The following is an 18,150-nucleotide window of genomic DNA, read 5'->3' on the forward strand; positions in this document are numbered from 1 at the left end:
GTCATGCAACAGGACAATGCACAAGCCAAGCAGCCAATCTACAACAGACTGGCTAAAAAAGAGGAGATTGGAGATGTTGCAATGGTCCAGACAAAATCAACTTGATTGAAAAGCTGTGGTGGGACCTTGAAAGAACTGTTCAAAAATAAATGGCTACAAACCTCTTCTATAAAGAAGAGTAGACCAAAATCCTCATCAATATGTGAATAATGATAAAGTCACTCAGAAAACAATTACCTGAAGTTATTGCAGTTCTACAGGTTACAGAATTACAAAGTATTTTTCACCGGACTGTGTAGAGTTCTGTGAAAACGTACTTTTTCACATTGCTACAGATCTTGCATTACAAACTGATTTATATAGGGAGAATACCAACATGAACCTTTGACCCTCCTTCTTGCCTGTCTTTCACATACTTTATTTAGAAGGTCCATCAGCCTCCATTTACACATTTTCAGTGGCTTCTCTTTTCTCAATACTCTCCTGATCGTTTGAAATTCAATTATGCCACTGACGACTGAGGTCGGAGACACACAGACACTCTCTCACTTTTTTCTATTTTTTTTACTCTGCCTGCGTATTTTTGAGAATAATTATTCTTAAAAGCATATCAGGGGCAGTAATTTGTACATTTTGAAGTGTGTTGGATCCTGCTGTCACTGTTAAGAGGTTGCAGATACTGAATAGACAGTGTGACGTTGGTTTTTCAGGGGTATTCCAGACCTCAAGCTTTCTGTTTATAAAAACGCTTTGACTGTATAGTATAGGTGAGCATTGTAGTGTACCCAAATCATGCAGACGTTTCAGTTGTGACAATAGCTAACCTAATGTGATGTTATCCACATTCAGGGCTTAAACCTTTTTAAGTTTTCCTTTTCATATGTAGTTCACACTGTTACACAATTCTAGTTTATTTTTAAAAGCGAGTCCTTGATTTCAGAGGTAAACAAAAATGGTCGAAAAACAATGTATTAACTGCAGGTAAACAAGCGCAACATGATCTTTAAATGTACTGTAATGAATATCATGTTACAGCACAGAACTGTAGTTACACTGCTGTGAAAAGCACTTGGCAGCATTCTCAGGTCTATAAATAACTATATAAATCTCACCTCTAGATTCCACACTATATTGACAACCTAAAATGGCCTGCCAGCCTAAAACACCACTGATTTGTCACTCTGTTTATGCCATGGTTGTTATATTCCACTCTATATGTTCTGTAATATCTTTATATCAGCCACCACCAAATCTAGTCGCATCATTATCTTAATGCTGTATTGTCAATGATGACCCAAGTCACAGTTGTTTGCCGGTGATAGTTGGCATTACTTCTTCCCACATCCTACTGATATATTCAATACAAGCATTTAGATATTTGGATTACATCTAGATCTTAATAACAGGTAAAATCGCTACGCGAAATTACATTTCACTCCAGATAATTTGTAACTGAAAGCAACACCCATCTCCAGTCTGAGCATTACTCCTGACCTCCTCTACAGCAAACTCCAGCAAAATTCACTGAGCTTCTTGCAATGCAGGAGCTGTTTCTGTAATGCTCGGAGCCAGTGAACTAATAATACCATCTGGCCGCGTCAACTCGAGTGTAGTTGAATCACTCAAAAAACAGACACAAACAGTGAATTGAACATGTTGTTTCATGAGGTCAGCCGCGTTCTGTTCTCCAGCACCTCTGTTTTGTTTTTTTGTTGTTGTTTTGGTTTTTTGGTCTGGGAATGGAGCCCAATCCAGCGTTTGCATTCACATTCTCTTGAGTGTTAAGAAATCAAGGGAGGGCTGCTGCAAACATCTGTTCCTGGAAATTTATCAACAGACTTTTGGCCTTTTTTATGTGCAGTCAGTTCAACAGTGTGTCTTTTTAAAATGAAATGTGGCCCCTGCGGGACATTCAGGGACACTTACTATTAACGCACACATGCACACACAAAAATCATAGGGTTTTTTTATGCTTTACATTCACACAAGTCTAAACTAAGAAAAGGGACAGAGTGTTTGCATGATATGATATCACAGTTGCTGACCGAGAGGCACAAAATCTTAAATGTTAGCCCACATTGTAGACTTTTAGCTCACTGCAAGGCAAGATCATTGACGAAATCATGCTGGATGTGAAGTGAACTTTAATTTCCTGGAGGGAATAGGAACTGTAGTAAAAATAGTAGACCACAGCCTGCTGTTTCAGCTCAGATTATTTCCTAAACACAGTGGTCACTTAATTCGATTTGCATTAATGTCACTTATTTACTTTACAAAAGCGTTCTTTTGCTCTTGCTTCTGTTGGTTGCAGTGACTGATATTGTTTTAGGATATTCACATAGCGGGTAGGAAAACTGAATTGCCTAATGTACTGTAGAGAACAAACTGTTTTGTAAATGTATTATTTGACTTGATGAGACTGCCTCGGGTAGTTGTGTACTTCCACTGTTTGGCGAAGCTGCGGCTATCTGTCAGCACACTAACTCCATTATCACAACAGTAATTTCAGCAAAAAGTAAGTGGTTATTTTACAGAGATAAAAAGATCAACAGTAATATTGCTTATACCGTCAAGTTTCTTTAAGTGAGTCCACTTCTTAGTGCAGATATATTTCACTGGGATTGCTGTGTAAATTGGAACATGGTTTACTGAGGTGGGGGGAAAATACCTGTTAAATCATACGCCTTCTTCAACAGGCCGACATTTAATGTCACTAATTATACAGTAATTTCAGGAGGAGGGAATGAAAAAAGAGAGAGGGGCACAGGGAAATTGTAAGGCACAATTGGAGAGCAGGCACAGTGGGGCTGAGATACGATGGCCATTATAGCGGTGGCAGCTTTGGCCAGGTTGAGGACATGGAGGTCATTCACAGTGGGACTTGGCCACACACACACACACTCTCACCTGCCAAGAGGCAAAGGCAACTTCAATAGGCGGGCGAAACACGGCTACAAAAGGCAAGAGGAGGGCTGTCCTTGGCTGTGGTGCATTCAGCAATGTCATCTGCACAACAGAGAGATACAAACAATGCTGACTGCAGTTATGAAGTCCTGCTAACATGGGCGTTATTCTAAATTCTGCCAGCCGACCTCCAGTCTGCCATATTTAACTAGCTCTTCTTGATGGTGGACCAGTGGCAATTATTTAGTTCCCATTTATTAAACACTCAGCAGTGAAAGTAGTAGGTTAGATTAAACACACCTCATTATAATCACTGGGAAGATTTTAACCTCTTTTCTTTGGACAGAATCGCTGGTATTTCATTGTGTGAGGTGCAGCACATTCAGGTGACCAGCCATCAGCCACACAGAAACACAAATGTGTATGCCTATCAAGGTTGCTAATATTGGTGTACTTAACATTTTTATAACTAAAAATATCTATTTACAGTATGATAACCAATAACATCCAAAAAGGGAAATGCCATTAAGATGATTTGAAGTAAGTTAAAAATGTTGACCATGTTAGTAATCTGTTGCAAAAACGTATAATCATGTCTCTGCTGGAGCTTCTGTTGGCAGCCACTGCCATCACTCACTACCTAATACTTCAGCCACACTAGGGAAAAAAGGGATTTGAATCCATGGCATGAACGATATTATTGTGGCTGTGTTCAACAGACTTATGATTTTGTTACTTTTGAGTTGGTTGCTCTGAAGACAAGGACCTGGTCTGTGACTATCATTACAGTCTTTACAGGAACTTGGTAGGTCACAATGTCATGTCAATAAGATGGAGTCTGCAATCAGTCTGCTATCAGTTTAAGACTAAAGGTCAAGTTGGCAATTACGTGCAATCAGTTTGTGACAATATGGTGATTAACTGTGGTAAATCATAAAAGATCACAAATCTGTTGTCGTATGTTGCAAATCTGTTATCATGATGCAAATCTGTTACCGTCTACATACAGAGAAATGCATATGAACTACTTTCATACTTTCATCCAGAACAGCCAGAACCTTAGAGATTTTAAACAGAAATTTAGAAACTAAGACAATGATTTCAATGCAAAATACTTAAAAAAGTAGACTGCAATTATTTTCAAACCTTCAGTTATCTGACTGGCAGGCAGTCTGAGTGGGACCATTGTTGTTTGGTGATAGGCTGCTTCCCACAAAGCAACCAGTGCAGATAGTAAGTGGTGGCTGCAATTGCTACACAACGCAACAATTACTTTTTTTCCAACAGTGGAAGAACAAATCTGGCAACTGCAGATTTTTTCTAGTTGCAAGAAGGTTGCTGTTCTGTTTTTATTCTTGTGTGACGATTGTGTGCCATTTTAAATGCTGTGCTCTGATTTCTCCTCTGGTAAAGGCTGAGCCCAACATATTCGGAAAATGTGTGAAATTAGAAAAGAGGCCCACATTATAAAAAGGCAACCTTCTGTGACAGATAAGGACAGGGGTACACTGTTAACCATTAGCAACAAGAACCATATTCTCCTCAAAAAAACAAACAAACTCTTGTATGCCTTGTAAGCATAAAATTATGGATCCAGTATATCTTATATCTAAAGGGTGAGTAACTTTGGGATGTACTCTCAACTGCTGTTTTCTGCAAAAAATCAATTGTTCTTTTCCGGAAGCGTTTTTGCAGATCCTGAGAGCAACATCTGAAACATGATGGGCATGTAGATGGTACTGAATTTTCATTCCCATTCCCTGAGGGAGCATTTGGCATCTCTAGCTAAGGTCTAGATCAAAAGTCTTGTGGAGTGGCATTCATAGACTGTAAGATGCCAGCATACCTTTCCACCTTGAACAGCTTTTCAAGTTCCCTACTTCTTGAGCTCTTCTTATTTATGATGGTGGGCATGAGATTTGGAAAAGAAATAGTGGAGGAACTCCAGAAGTGCTTCTGCGGTGACTACTGAAGTGGAGAAAATGATACATTTGTGGCCATAGTGATGGCTATATAGCACATATGCGAAGTGTGTCACTATTCTACTCATAACTGAAGCACCATTGATGAGCTATGTATGGTTTTAGCCCATGCTTTCAAATTGCTTCTCTGTGCTGTCTGAGTATTAAATGCTTGGAGCTTGCAGAAAGTATGAAGAGCCTTCGACCATTTCTATCTTTTTAATGATAGAAATTGCTCTTGAAGTAAAAACACGTGTGCTTTGAAGTTTTTTGTTTGTTTGTTTTTTGAAAGGTAAGCTACCTGTTATGAAGGTTTGCATGCTAGCAGAAAAGGTTCAAAATTCTTAGTAACTTGCCAGCTGGGACAATTGTTGTCCTGTGTCCTGGTCTTTCTCATTTTTATTGCCATTTTGTTTCTGCTTTGTTATCATCCTTAAATAAATAAAAAAATAAATTTTTTATTTATTGTAAGACTCATTGCCAGCATGTGCTAGTCTTCTGGGTCACAATCAGTCTAACAAATCCTTTGTTAGACTGCTTAATAGTTCAATCACACTAGAGTAAAAGTTGAATGTCAACCTTCCTGTGGCTACAAAAAAGGGGGGGAAATGGTTGCTTGCCCAGATTTTTTTTTCCTGATTGCAAGTAGTTGCTGCAAAGCCTTTCAATTGCATAGAGACCACTAAGCACTTTGAGGTGAATACTGTCATGTGCTTCTGTATAAATAAAACTGAATTTTAATGAACTGAATTGGGTATAAACTGATTGTATTCTGGTTATTTTCCTGTATAGTAACATCTGCTGCAGACAGTAGCAAATTTGCGATTTTTGCAGATTTATCACAGTTAATCACCATATCATTGCTTTATCATACACAAGACTTAGTCATTGTAAAGCTGTCCAGAGCTTTGGTTGCAAGGTGGTTGGTATGTGTCATTATAGTAATCTCCAAACCAGATGGTAGACACCTGCGGTGAAGGGGATCATCAAGCTGGAGTCCCACGGACTTGGTTGCCCATAAGACTGGCAGCTCACGAGTACCAGGTGGCCAACTGGAATGTAGCTCTTACTGTAGCTGAAGCAAAATGTTGGGATTGGGGGAGTTTAGTGAAGCCATTAACAAAACAAGACGTTTGGTCAGCCACAAAGCGACTCTGGCAAAGATGACTCAGGAGGGGAAAGCAGTGCTCTACTCACAGGTTATATAGTGATGCTGATTTCAATGATGATATAGACCAGGGGTGGTGGTGGGTTCAGGTCACTGAGGATCTCCTCAATTCCACTGCCATGTCAACATGCCACAAGCAGATGAGGTAGACAACTCGCCAATCACTAGGAGAGAAATGCTGGAGTATTGTTCACTGGGGTAAATAACTTACTGCAAAATCACTTAAATAAGTGGCAAGACCCCTGGAGTGGCTAAGATTCATCCTGAGTTCCTTAAGGCTCTTGATGTTATGAGGTTGTCTTGGTTGACCCACCAACACTGCATGAATATCAGGGACTGGACTGTGCTTCTGGATTGGCAGTCGGGGATTGTGGTTCCCATCTTCAACTATAGGGTTTCCTGTCCAACCACAGCGAGAGGTTGATCAGTATTCCCAGCAATTAGACATGTTCCCAGTGCATGTTGGACTCTGCCAGGGGTGCCCTGTGTCACTGATTCTATTCACCTCTTTTTTTTTCTTTTTTCTTTTTTTTTGGAGATGATGTAGTTCTGTTGGCTTCATCAGGTGATAACCTCCATCTCTCTTGTTGTGGTTAAGAGAGGGCTGATTGTAAAAGTAAAGCTGTTTATTTAACAGCTGATCTACATCCATATGCTCACCTATGGTCACGAGCTCTGAGTAGTGACCCAGAAAATTAGACACAAGCAACGAGGTTTCTCCAGAGGGTAGCTTAAGTCATGCAAGAAGGACTCTTGGGTGCCTCCTGGATAAGGTGTCCTACTGGAGGGAAGCCACAGAGTAGATCATGCAAACATTAAGTTAGTCTGTTTGTGACCATAGCAATCAGAAGGAGGTTTTCAGTGCAGCATCTTCTTTTTCATCAGTTTTACCTGTTGATGGCCAGCAACTTCCAGAAACCACTCACCAACAGGTTTTGAGTACATATTTTTTTACTAATGACCTGAGGTTGCCAGGGTTGGCCAACCAGTCTCTAGTCTACAGGCCATCACTGAATATTAAGGAACAACGCGTTGCTGAAACTGCTCCAACACAGTATTCACTGTGTTTTGTATTTAAAGAGGATATCACAGCGACTTTAAATATAAAAAAAAAAAACATTTAAAAGAATTTTCATTATGCAAAATAATACATGTTAAGTGACTATAGCATGATATAAGGAACAATGTAAAGTTAGCTAAAATATTCTCACACTTCACTCTTTTGTCATTTTGAATTGTTACGGCAGCCTTGGAAGAGAATCTGCCTTCCCTCATTGACTGGCACTGCAGTCATTTTAAATTGAGCAATTCTGAATCATCCATGGCCCAGTGGAGTGTTAAACATGTAGTTTGCAATTAAGCGATGATAACAAATGCGGCATTAAAACTCTGGGGCATATTCTGTCAGTCCCTGATAAATAATATATTTAGATTGACTGAAGGGGATGCTTAGTGACTGTGTTTTCAACAAAAGCATAAACAGGCAATTTCAACAAGAAAAATGCCACTGCCTGTGACTGACAGAGCCATGTGTTAATGTGATTCTAATGCACTGCAGAGACATAGAAAAAATAACTAGATGGAATGAATTCATTTCAGGGAATGCTAAAAGAAAAATATCTACATCGCAAATGTCAAACATGATATTGAAAGAAGATGGGGTGTTAAAAGCAGCCTGACTCGTTCAACTACATCGAGGTACCTTGAGTGTGGTGGCCGTTAATGTATTCCAAACACCAAGACAGTTTCTTAGAGACCAGCTGTCCCTGGCTGGAGCCCAACCGCCAATCATCTCGCAGAGACAGACTCATTCCAAAGTTGAGCCCAAGGCGGGGTTGAAGCAGAGTACAAACAGGAACCCATATGGGAAAGAAACGAAGGGCATAAAAACAGAGAAATAAAATGTTGATTCCGGGAAATGAAATACAGCCCCTGGTGAAGTTAAAGCTGTGTGTAAAATACCTCTGGCTTTCACCGTCTTTGATTTATTTGTTGACCTTAAAAACATAGTAGGAACAAATGAGTACATGAAGGATGCTCCAAGAATGTCAAGGCACGTGTGAAATCACCATTTTTTTCTTACAAGGTTCAGCACAATAAAAATGAATTAATCGAGTTAAAATCTTTCAAGTAGAATCAAATTTACGCACACACACACACTCTGTTAGCACTGCATTTGAAAAACTACACAAATGCTTTGGCATTGGCACTGACACTTGAAACACTTGAAAAGAAATTGGCTTATGCCACATTCATATCATGTGGCAGAGAAGGTAATCATGCCTTTGGTTTACAGCTACAGACAATATAAAAAGATAAAGGAAGTGCGAAAGCAACTTAAACCTGCATTCTTTCTACCTCATCTGCCTATCCATCCATCCATCCATCCATCCATCCATCCTCTTAGGCTTAACCAATATCTCTGGTTTAAAGACAGACGGTGGAGCTACCATGATGTCACCCATTGTTTTGTGGGGGGTTTTTGAAGTCCCATTTTAAAGTTTCAATATGAGGAAAATTGAATCTGCTTTGTTGAATGTTTCTCACTCGTGAAAAATGATGGACTTCATATTATTTGGAAATATCCTTATAACGCTCAGATGAACAGCAACTATTGCATCTCTAAGATAACTGCTAATGTCTTTCCTCCTTGACATAAATGCTCCAGAACAGCAAACTGCCAAAGCTTCAGCATTTATAGAGGTGCTTACATTTGCTGATGATCATTTAATCAAATGCATTTTATTAGCAGCAGCTGGCTGCTACTTAGCCTCTTAATTCCTGTGGAAGCAGTAAAGGTGTACGTAGTTTTCCACAGGACTGAATAGAGTCGTGTGAAAACTTTTTTTTTCTTCACACGACTGGATCATTTAATCCAGTTTTTTTCCTTACTTTGGAAAGCTAAGAAAGCAGGACACAAACCTCCCGGGTTTTTTTAGTATAGAGAGCATTATATCCTATGCGGCCCTCTTTGGGATGTGTAGTTCTGCAGCACCTTGTCACAATAACTCAGCTATGAATGGGCAACCAGCATTACGAGAAGGTGTTTAGTAATGTGTCATTTAATAATAAAGAATATAAGAGTAGTTAGCAGAACATCTGGTAAAGGTCTTAACTGCATTTTATACAATTAGAGAAGGCGTAGTGACAGAACGGTGTCACAGTGTTTACTGCTCCTTCTCCTATGGGATCCACTCTAGCGTTTGTGTTCTGAGACTTCTGTTTAAATGATAGTGACCCCCCCCCCCCCCACCCCCCACCACCACCACCACCACCACCACCACAGGAACAGCAGAAGAGTGAAGGAGGGGTGGCATCGATGGGGGTGGGTGAACTGTCCTTGAAACAAGAAACAATGGCTTCAAGTGGAATGTGACATGTATCTCCAGGGTCTGACAGTATTAATCTATCTGCCAATCACCACAGGCACCCAGTCCAGTCCAACACCCCCAGAGTGTGTATTAATTAAGATGCTGTCACACTAAACGAAGAAGTATTTCGTGCACAACAAGACAGTATCTCTAAAGTCATTATCCAGGCACTATGTGCACAGCTGACTGCTTTCATGACATTATTCAAGTGACATTTTTTTCGCATAATTCTTCGGTGACATTTATATGCAGGATAGTTTTAAGAAATGATGCACTGCAAGTGTACCTGTCAACACTAGTCTGTGTGCTGTTGTATATGTACAAGGCTGTAGTAAAATCATTTTCTTTTATATAAATTTGTCGTTGTGTAGCATACTTTTTTACTTTGTCAAAGAGTTTGTAGGGAACAATTAGTATTCAACATTTTTATCAAACCAAGTCTTTAATCTTTAGGGAGATGGAATTGAGGGACATTGTGAGCCAGCTGACCGTGTTTCCACAGCTCAGCTATATAAAGAATGTGGTAATGTGACTCAATGACAGCGACTTGGCAAAAATGAGGCTACCTTCCTCAAGGGTCCCTGTCCATTTCAGATGATAATTGAAAATAATGTAAAAATAGTCCTGTGCTGCGGACATGGGTTAACTCTCACAGGACAAGGTCGAACCCTCTCCTTTTACTTTAATTTCCACATGATTAATTACACACCCTGAGTTATTTTTGTGCAACGTGTTTTACAAGTCATTTCAGATGTTCTACGTTTATTCCTTGAGCTAATTTGATGAAATAACACAGGGGAACTGGTTTAAATAATAAACGTAATGAGACGTCCATGTGTTACACAAGATAAATGCGAACACAGATGCCTTGTTCACATAATGCGGCGTGGCTGTTTCATTTCTCCCTTTCCGACCTCCGTCTTGACAAATCGACATGATGGCTCTAAATCTGATCATCTCTAAGCTGATTGTTCCCCAGAGATGCATAATAGACAGACATTCTCAGACTGTGAAATCAAAATGTTCACACCAATCAGCTGTCAGAGTTCAAGTATATCACATGTACGGTTTTGTTGCTATGGACACAGCTTCTATAAAGAGCACTGGTGTCATAAATCCTGACACAGGCCTACGGCTTGATTTCAGATAACTGCTCTGACTCTTGACTCCGAGACATTTTTCACCCAGCAAAGTACATTTTTATCAAAAATCAATCAGGAAATGAATTATTCTTAGATTAGAATGACTGTTTCAGCCCCTAATCTTCTTAGAAATCCATGATACGGCTAAAGGAATCCCACTTTGATTTTTTGACTGATCAGAGGAACATGATTCTAATCTTGTGGTCCAATAGGATTACTTAAATAATGAGCATGATTACACATCAACACTAAACTCTTACTGTTACTTAATTGAATCATTACATGTAAAACCTGACATATTTGCCCTCAGTAAAGATTTTAATTCAACATTGTGAAGAGTTTTGCATAAAATGATACTACTATGCCTAAAATTGTGATGCTTTTATTGTTTCAGGCTACATAATTAAACCACAGAGCCAGATAACGGCACTCATGTTGTACTGATGACATAATTTGTCTGTAATATTACCAAGCTCTTGCAGAGTTCCCACTATGAATGAAGAAACTGCACATTTAAAAAAAGATTTGCAAAAGACATCATATAAAGCTGGGCAAAAGTCTTGAGCCACCCCTTGTTTCTTCACATTTGCTTCCAAGGAGCCAGACTTTCTGGCTGTTTTTAAAGTGGTCTTGAGCAATAGTTCTCCAGGCTCTCAGAAGCTCTTTCAAATTTTTTTGTTTGACAGTGGCTGCTTTATCATGATGAATCTAAAATTGAATCCTTTGTTTAATTGCCATGAATACATATAGAGGAGGTCAGAAGAGAGGACAGAGAAACACACAGTGAAACACTGTCAGTCATGGATTGGTCTCCCCGAAGCACAGATCTCAACATTACTGAACTATTTTGGGATTGTCTTGACAGAAAACAAAACAGTCACTGTGAACCCCGGTTGGAGATGATACTAACCCCAAGTTGCTCTCTCTGATGCATTCATAAGAGTATGAATATGTGTGAATGTAGTTAGAAAGCACTACATATAGAGAAAGTGCTTGTGAGAATGGTGAATGTGGCATGTTGTATACAGCACTTTGAGTACTCCAGGAGAGTAGAAAAGCACTATATAAGAATCAGTCCATTTACCATTTATATATCAAAAGCCTCATAAGTCACGTTTTCATAAAAAAAAATTAAAATTAACAAACACTAAAACTAGGGATAACTCCTCTTTATTTTGTATTTCAAAATCATTGTTTAGTTTTAGTTAACTAAAGGAGAAATCTTGCTGAGCCAATCCTGCTACTACTGTTACTACTACTACTACTACTAGTACTACGGCTACCATTAAAGAAATTACAAGAAAGGTTGCTTATGAGAGTTCAGGCTGTGTTGAAGAATAAAGGAGGTCATAGCAAATATTTACTTGCAAGCTTGTTAGAGTTGTAGAACCTCTATTCTCATTTTATATACTGTATTTTAGTCATAGTACATATGAACTTCAGTAAATCGCTGCACCTATTTCTGATTTTTGAGGCAAAATTTAAAGAAATGAGTGATGACTTGGAACTTTTGTATTTATAGTACAAAATATTTCAAAGGTCAGTTCAATTTAAAGTCAAATTTATCTTTTTATCTGGCCTGTGATGCTGTTATTCCAGTGAGCTCCTCAGTCTCTAAACTTCTGGCTGTAGATGTTTGCTTCTCTTGAATGCAACGGCACATTAGAGAAACTCAGTAATGTCTTATTCTGTAAATCATGGCTCAGTTATTCCAAACAAACAAAAAAATGAAATCCGTAAACCTGTTTGTCAGCAGTTTCATATAGGAAGTATGTTCTTTCCACTAAGCTGCACTGTATAGCAGGTTAGCTCACATTACAGCTAACCCAGGTAAGATAAGATAAGATAAGATAAGATAAGATAAGATAAGATAGAACTTTATTAATCCCTCGGGTGGGTTCCTCTGGGAAATTCGATTTCCAAAAAGCACAGCACCGACAGAAGTTACAGTTACAGAATATTATATATATATATATATATATATATATATATACACACACACACACACACACACACACACACACACACACACACACACATAAATACAGAGACAAATATAAATAAAATATACGAAGGGGATAAATAGAATAAATAGGAATAAAAAATAAAAATACAAGTGAATTGCACATTTCAAGTATTGAGGTCTATTGCACCATTGACTATTTACAAAAAGTATTGCACAAGGTATTGTACAGTGAGGTGAAGAGGCACTACAGCTTAGTTGTTCCCCCCTCCTTTGTCCTCCTGTTTCCCCTCCCTCTCCCCTCCAGAGAGGAGTTAAACAGTTTGATGGCGTGTGGGACAAAGGAGTTTTTAAGTCTGTTAGTTCTTGTCTTGGGGAGAAGCAACCTGTCACTGAACAGACTCTTCTGGTTGTTAATGGCCGTGTGCAGAGGAGGTAGGATGCCATTAATGTTTACATCCACTCCCAAGCATGATTTTGGGGCGAAATCCCCTTTAATACAAAGTAAAACTATCTATAAGTATGGATTTAGCCTATGATTGACATGAGGTGGTATTCATGCCCTTTCCAGATCTCCTAAGCATTTATTCAGCAACACTTCAAAGCTTCCACAACACACTGAGTGGGTGCATGATTAATGTCATTTACTGCTAACCACCCTTACTTACTAATGTACGCACTGTAATGCACTCTAACGCTCATCTCTCTTGGGCTTTAAAAGGCTTTCAAGTTGCTGTATTTGATTTCAACAGGACTTTTAATGTGTCTTCTTTCCAGTGGTAACTCGCAAATGCCTTTAGCCCCCGCTGCCTTGCATTAATGTTCGCTCTAAAGCTGATGTGATTGAGCAGTCCATCTTGTTACAACTTCTTCAGCATATTCCAGGCTTAGTTCATGCCGGCAAGGGATATTCAGATGAGCACAGCTCGTGATTTTTCATGCAGTCATATGTTAAAACCCCAGTATACTGTAAGCTGCCATATGTACTGCGCGTGTGTGGACAGAGGTAAAGGGAAGATGGGGGAGGGGGGAAAGAAAGTAATAATAAAAGTTTTAAGTGGCTCAGTCCCTTACTGCAAGCAAGATCAGTCAAACTTTGAAGTTGGAAAAGAAACATCCGAAAATCAACAGCCCCTGTAATCTACAAACACAACAGAGACAGAGAGTTGCTAGCGGGAGCCAGTGCCAAGGGGAGATCCAAGGCAACTTCAGATTGTCGGTTCACACACAAATAGGCACTCACTCCTACTCTCCCAATCCTCCTAAGAAACATTCTCACAAACAGTGAGGCGCTCACACACACACACACACAAAGACATCACTTTTCAGGCACAAATGTGTGCCTTCACATATACGCAGGCAAACTACAGAGTACAGACCAGTGGGGTTTGTTGTCAAAATATCATAAAGACAAAGAGCCAGCTCCCACCAGGAAGACTGAATTTGATCAAAGCAAAGCTTTGTTCCAAGTCAGGATCACTTTTCAACTTCTTAAGCTAATGAACAGTTTATACTGGCTAATGAAGCCATCAGTGGCTAATAAGGATGACAGTGTTTTTGTGTTGTTCACAGCACATTCTAAGAATAACATTGTTAAAGCGCTGCTGTACAAACCTGAAGCAGCAAGAAGTAAAAAAAAAAAAAAAACAGGAAGATGATTTTACAGTCTATTTCCCATCCCACTACAAGAACAAGCATGTCGAGGATAATCAATGCTCGCATATTTTTGGATCATTTTATTTCTCCCATATGCCTATTAGTTGTGAGATACGTCAGCTGTAGAACTGTACAGAAAATCTGTCGCCCACATGCTGCGGCTGAGCATCGAAACTGCCAACCTACCACCCCCAGCAGTCCACTTGGCCATATTGTTGATGTGCTATAAAAATACAACTGTAATTGTCCATTAATCTAACATTGATCAGCATTCATTACAGTGCATGTAAGAGGGGCCATTGAATCACTGCATGCATTATATTACATCATTTTACACAGAAGCTTGATTGCTTGGTTTATAAGAATCCTGCATCTATAATGTTGGTGTAATTCTTGTTCAGGGAGAGTGAATAATTTTCCAGTCTGTTTGAAAATTAGCTTCAAGACTAAGAAAATATGGTACGTATGAGAAAGCTGTTATATGCTGCACATGAATAAAATCAGAAATCTATTTAAATATTAGAAGTGCATTTTGTGGCTTTCATTCAGTGGACTCTGTTCATTTTCAGGGTCTACAATATGTGTTAGGATGCCTATCAAGAAAGTCTAAATTAAGGTTGCCTTTCAGTGTTTAGGTCACATGATCAGACTATGTTCTTTTACATTTCAATTTAAGTTCTCAGTAAATGTAGGAAGCAACACTCACCGCTTGCACAAGGAAAAACAAATACACTGGCACACTTTCACTGCATCTGTGAGCTTGCAAGCTTTTTTCAGTAAGGTCTCAGTGTAGCATACTTTTACTTTGTCAAAAAATCATGGTCCGACTCTGACGACAATCATTCTCAGGCAGGTTGGCAAAGCTTCGCAAATAATTGTCATCTAATTTATAAATGCAGACAGATTGCCAACATGTTGGCAATCAATCTGAGCCAGTTTGCCAACTGGTTGTATACTGATCATATTCCCAGATAAAAGCAAGGTTGCTGAGAGCCTGTGTCATTTTGTGGTTTGATCGTAGTCCTACAATAACTACGTATGTCACTGTTTCAATAAGCAGAGATCATTAGAAGGAACTGAACATGATTTATTGATAGACAGAATACAGTTAAGTTATCTGGCGAGTCTGGAGACTCTCATAGCCCATCAGAGCAAAACCCAACCCCAGCAGTGATAGAAATTATGGTAGCACCTCGCAGAGTCTAGATGCTGGTAGTGAAGATAAAGATGGAGGCTTGGGTGGAGCTTGAGTAACATGGGAGAAGCAACGATGTGGAGGACCTGGGTTGCATAAAGGTGTCTTGCAGGGAGAATGACAGATGAGTGGAAGTGAGGCTGATTGGCTTGAAAAAGGGGAGCAGAAAGATGACTGGACTAGACCAGTGATGTCAGCAATGAGCTTCACAGCGAGGGAAAGTGGAAGTAATGTAAAGCATAGATTATTACTTCATAGAGCTTTCGCATAAGCTTCAGTTGTGGATTTCTGTTTCAGCTCTATGAAGTTTTGGCTGGGCTATAAGTAGTTTTGTGAATTTCTGTTTAATATAAATTTCCATGCATAGAAATTGCAACAGACAGCAACAGCTTTGCAATATTTGCAAATATATCACAGTTAATCACTGTATTATCAGAAACAAATTGCAAGTAAGCATCAATTTGACCCCATTCAGTCGCAAACTGTCAACAGACTGACTCTCATCACAGTTTTATGGCTGCTTTGATGCACCAAAGTTGAAGTTGAAAAGCCAACTGACTGCAAGTGGTTGCAGACCTGGTAAAAAAATAAAATAAAAAATACAAATATTCCAAAGGCAACAAGTACACAAAGGTCGGTTTTTTGATCATGCTGTCGTCTCCAACCACAGTTTTTCTAGTCTTTCTAGTGTGATTGTACCATAAGAATGTTGGGGTGATGAGAATTTCTTCACAATGTGTATTACTGTAATATATATACTGTAATATGGGCAGGAAAAAATATTGGGGATTCATCATAATATAGTATTATATTGCAGGGCCACCAGTTTGGACATGGCACTGCTCAGAGGAAAAAGAGGGCTACAATGTAATTAATGTAATGCAGATCCTTGTTGTGCTTATTTTCTTTCATATATGCTGAGCTTTCTTGTGGGTTTTATTACTTTACTGAGATACTTTTCATTAATTTGCTTTAATTTTATCAAACTGATTATTATCTTGTCTGCTTATGTGATATTTAACTGCCATCAGCTTCAAAGTTGAGATAGTTCAGGCCGACCAAAGGACAGCTGCAAATGACTCCAAATAATATTTCTGGTTTGTAACTTACAACTTACTCATGCAAACTGATGAGAGGAAAATGTGGATATTAGACAACAACATAACAGGATGTGAATGTAAATATGCACAGCTCGGGGGGGATTTTGTGGTGATATAACACCCCTGTAAACTGCTCAACTTACATTCATTCTGGAAAAAGAAAAAATATATACATACAGAAAATACAGAGTTTCTTGGAATGCATTAAACAAGTTTTTTTCAGAGTGAGTGAGAACTGCACTGTCCTTTGGATAAGCACGGTTATACTGTAAGTTAGATCCTGCACCACCTGCCAATCTCTTCTCGGTAATAAAAGTGTGTTTGCTCAAACAAAAGACGGCGCGTGCCTTTCCTCTACGTCGACATAGCAAAAGAGAGGGAAGTCACAAATCACTTGTGGCCGAGAGACAGTTTTACTGCGGCAGTAACTCTCCTTCTCCACGGAAAACACACACACTAACACTGCGGACCGATCGCAGCGGCATGGTTGCTAGGAAACACCTTGGGGCCAGCTCCCTTAGTATCTGACCTGATTAGTTAATTGCAAAAAGTGAGCAAGTTGCAAAATTGCTCCGACTGTCATTGACTCACTCAGGCTGTAGCTCTCCAGTGTTTAGTAGGAGATTGCCCTATAAAATCACCTGCTTTGTTTGCATGTTTTAACCCATTAAGACAGGTAAATAAATTGTCTGCCGTTGCACAGTACCTTCAACGTACCAAGCTGACAGCAGTCAAGATAAAATGGAAAAGTTCTCGTAATATACCTGCTCTAAATACCTGATCTAAATGGGACAGGATAGTGTCACTTTGATCAGACACCAAAGTTTAGATTTGATAACATATATTACAAATAGAAAAGGAAGTGCACTAATGTAGAGTTATCTAACTAGTGTATTCTCTAATCTCAGCATCCATCAGGTGGTTGAAGTTGCCTTGAACCAGAAAATGACCTTCGCCTCAGAAAGGAGTCATTGGTAAACCAATTAAAAGGAAATGTCATGCTGGTAATTGCATCCTACAATGTGAATCATCCACACATGGTGCATTGCACTGAATCCAATGACGGGGTGATACAGCATGTGGCATTGAAGTCTCTGTCCTTTCATGTCCTCCTTCTCACGCACTCTTTTGATCTATGCATTTCTATTTTTTTCCCATCCTATTTGAAGTTATTGGTTGTTTAACATCGTAGCGAGGAATCTTTCTTTTACATTTTTCTCCATTCCATCCATTTTCTGCCATTTACTCGGGTCCAGGTTGAGGGAGAAGCAGTCGAAAGACAGATGCCTAGACTCACCTCTCGCTTCCTGTACACTGCCTCCCGCTTTCTAGAGGGAAACCGTGGCATTCACCAGAAAGCTGTGAAACACGATCAAGTTATAGAACTGCTTTTATCTGCGTTTAGGCAATTAGTACTACTGCACCCATCTGCAAAAACTATCTCCATACCTTTTGAAATGTTTGCTTCAAAGATGGGGACCACGTCTGAGACAACTCACAGTCAGTTTTTGTCTTCATAGTGATTTTGGTACATAAAGACAATGATAAAAATAGGGGAAAACAGTTGGTCTTGTTGAAGTCAGCATATATGTACAATCTGTTTACAATATTAAAAAAATGAACTATGATAAATCTCCAGTATCTTGACATCTACATCAAACGTGTATTGTTGTACCAGAGCCAGGGATGA

The 18,150-nt window shown here is 39.2% G+C and overlaps 1 protein-coding gene across 3 annotated transcripts in view; it reads right to left on the reverse strand.

Annotated features, from left to right (window-relative positions):
* The window catches only part of LOC309692292 (uncharacterized protein), an 88,275-nt gene that overhangs the window by 18,516 nt on the left and 51,609 nt on the right, over positions 1-18,150 (reverse strand). For 2 of the 3 annotated variants that reach the window (XM_082510640.1, XM_082510639.1), the window contains exons 2-3: positions 17,910-17,972; positions 17,758-17,819 (exon numbers count right to left, since the gene is read on the reverse strand). The exons of the other annotated variant lie outside the window; for it this stretch is intronic. In XM_082510640.1, the coding sequence (XP_082366766.1) occupies positions 17,758-17,819; positions 17,910-17,972 (125 nt within the window). The remainder of the gene's footprint in view (positions 1-17,757; positions 17,820-17,909; positions 17,973-18,150) is intronic. 3 annotated transcript variants of the gene reach the window in all.

This window comes from Aulonocara stuartgranti, assembly GCF_965226115.1.
Source record: "Aulonocara stuartgranti genome assembly, chromosome: 17".
NCBI lineage: Eukaryota > Metazoa > Chordata > Actinopteri > Cichliformes > Cichlidae > Aulonocara > Aulonocara stuartgranti.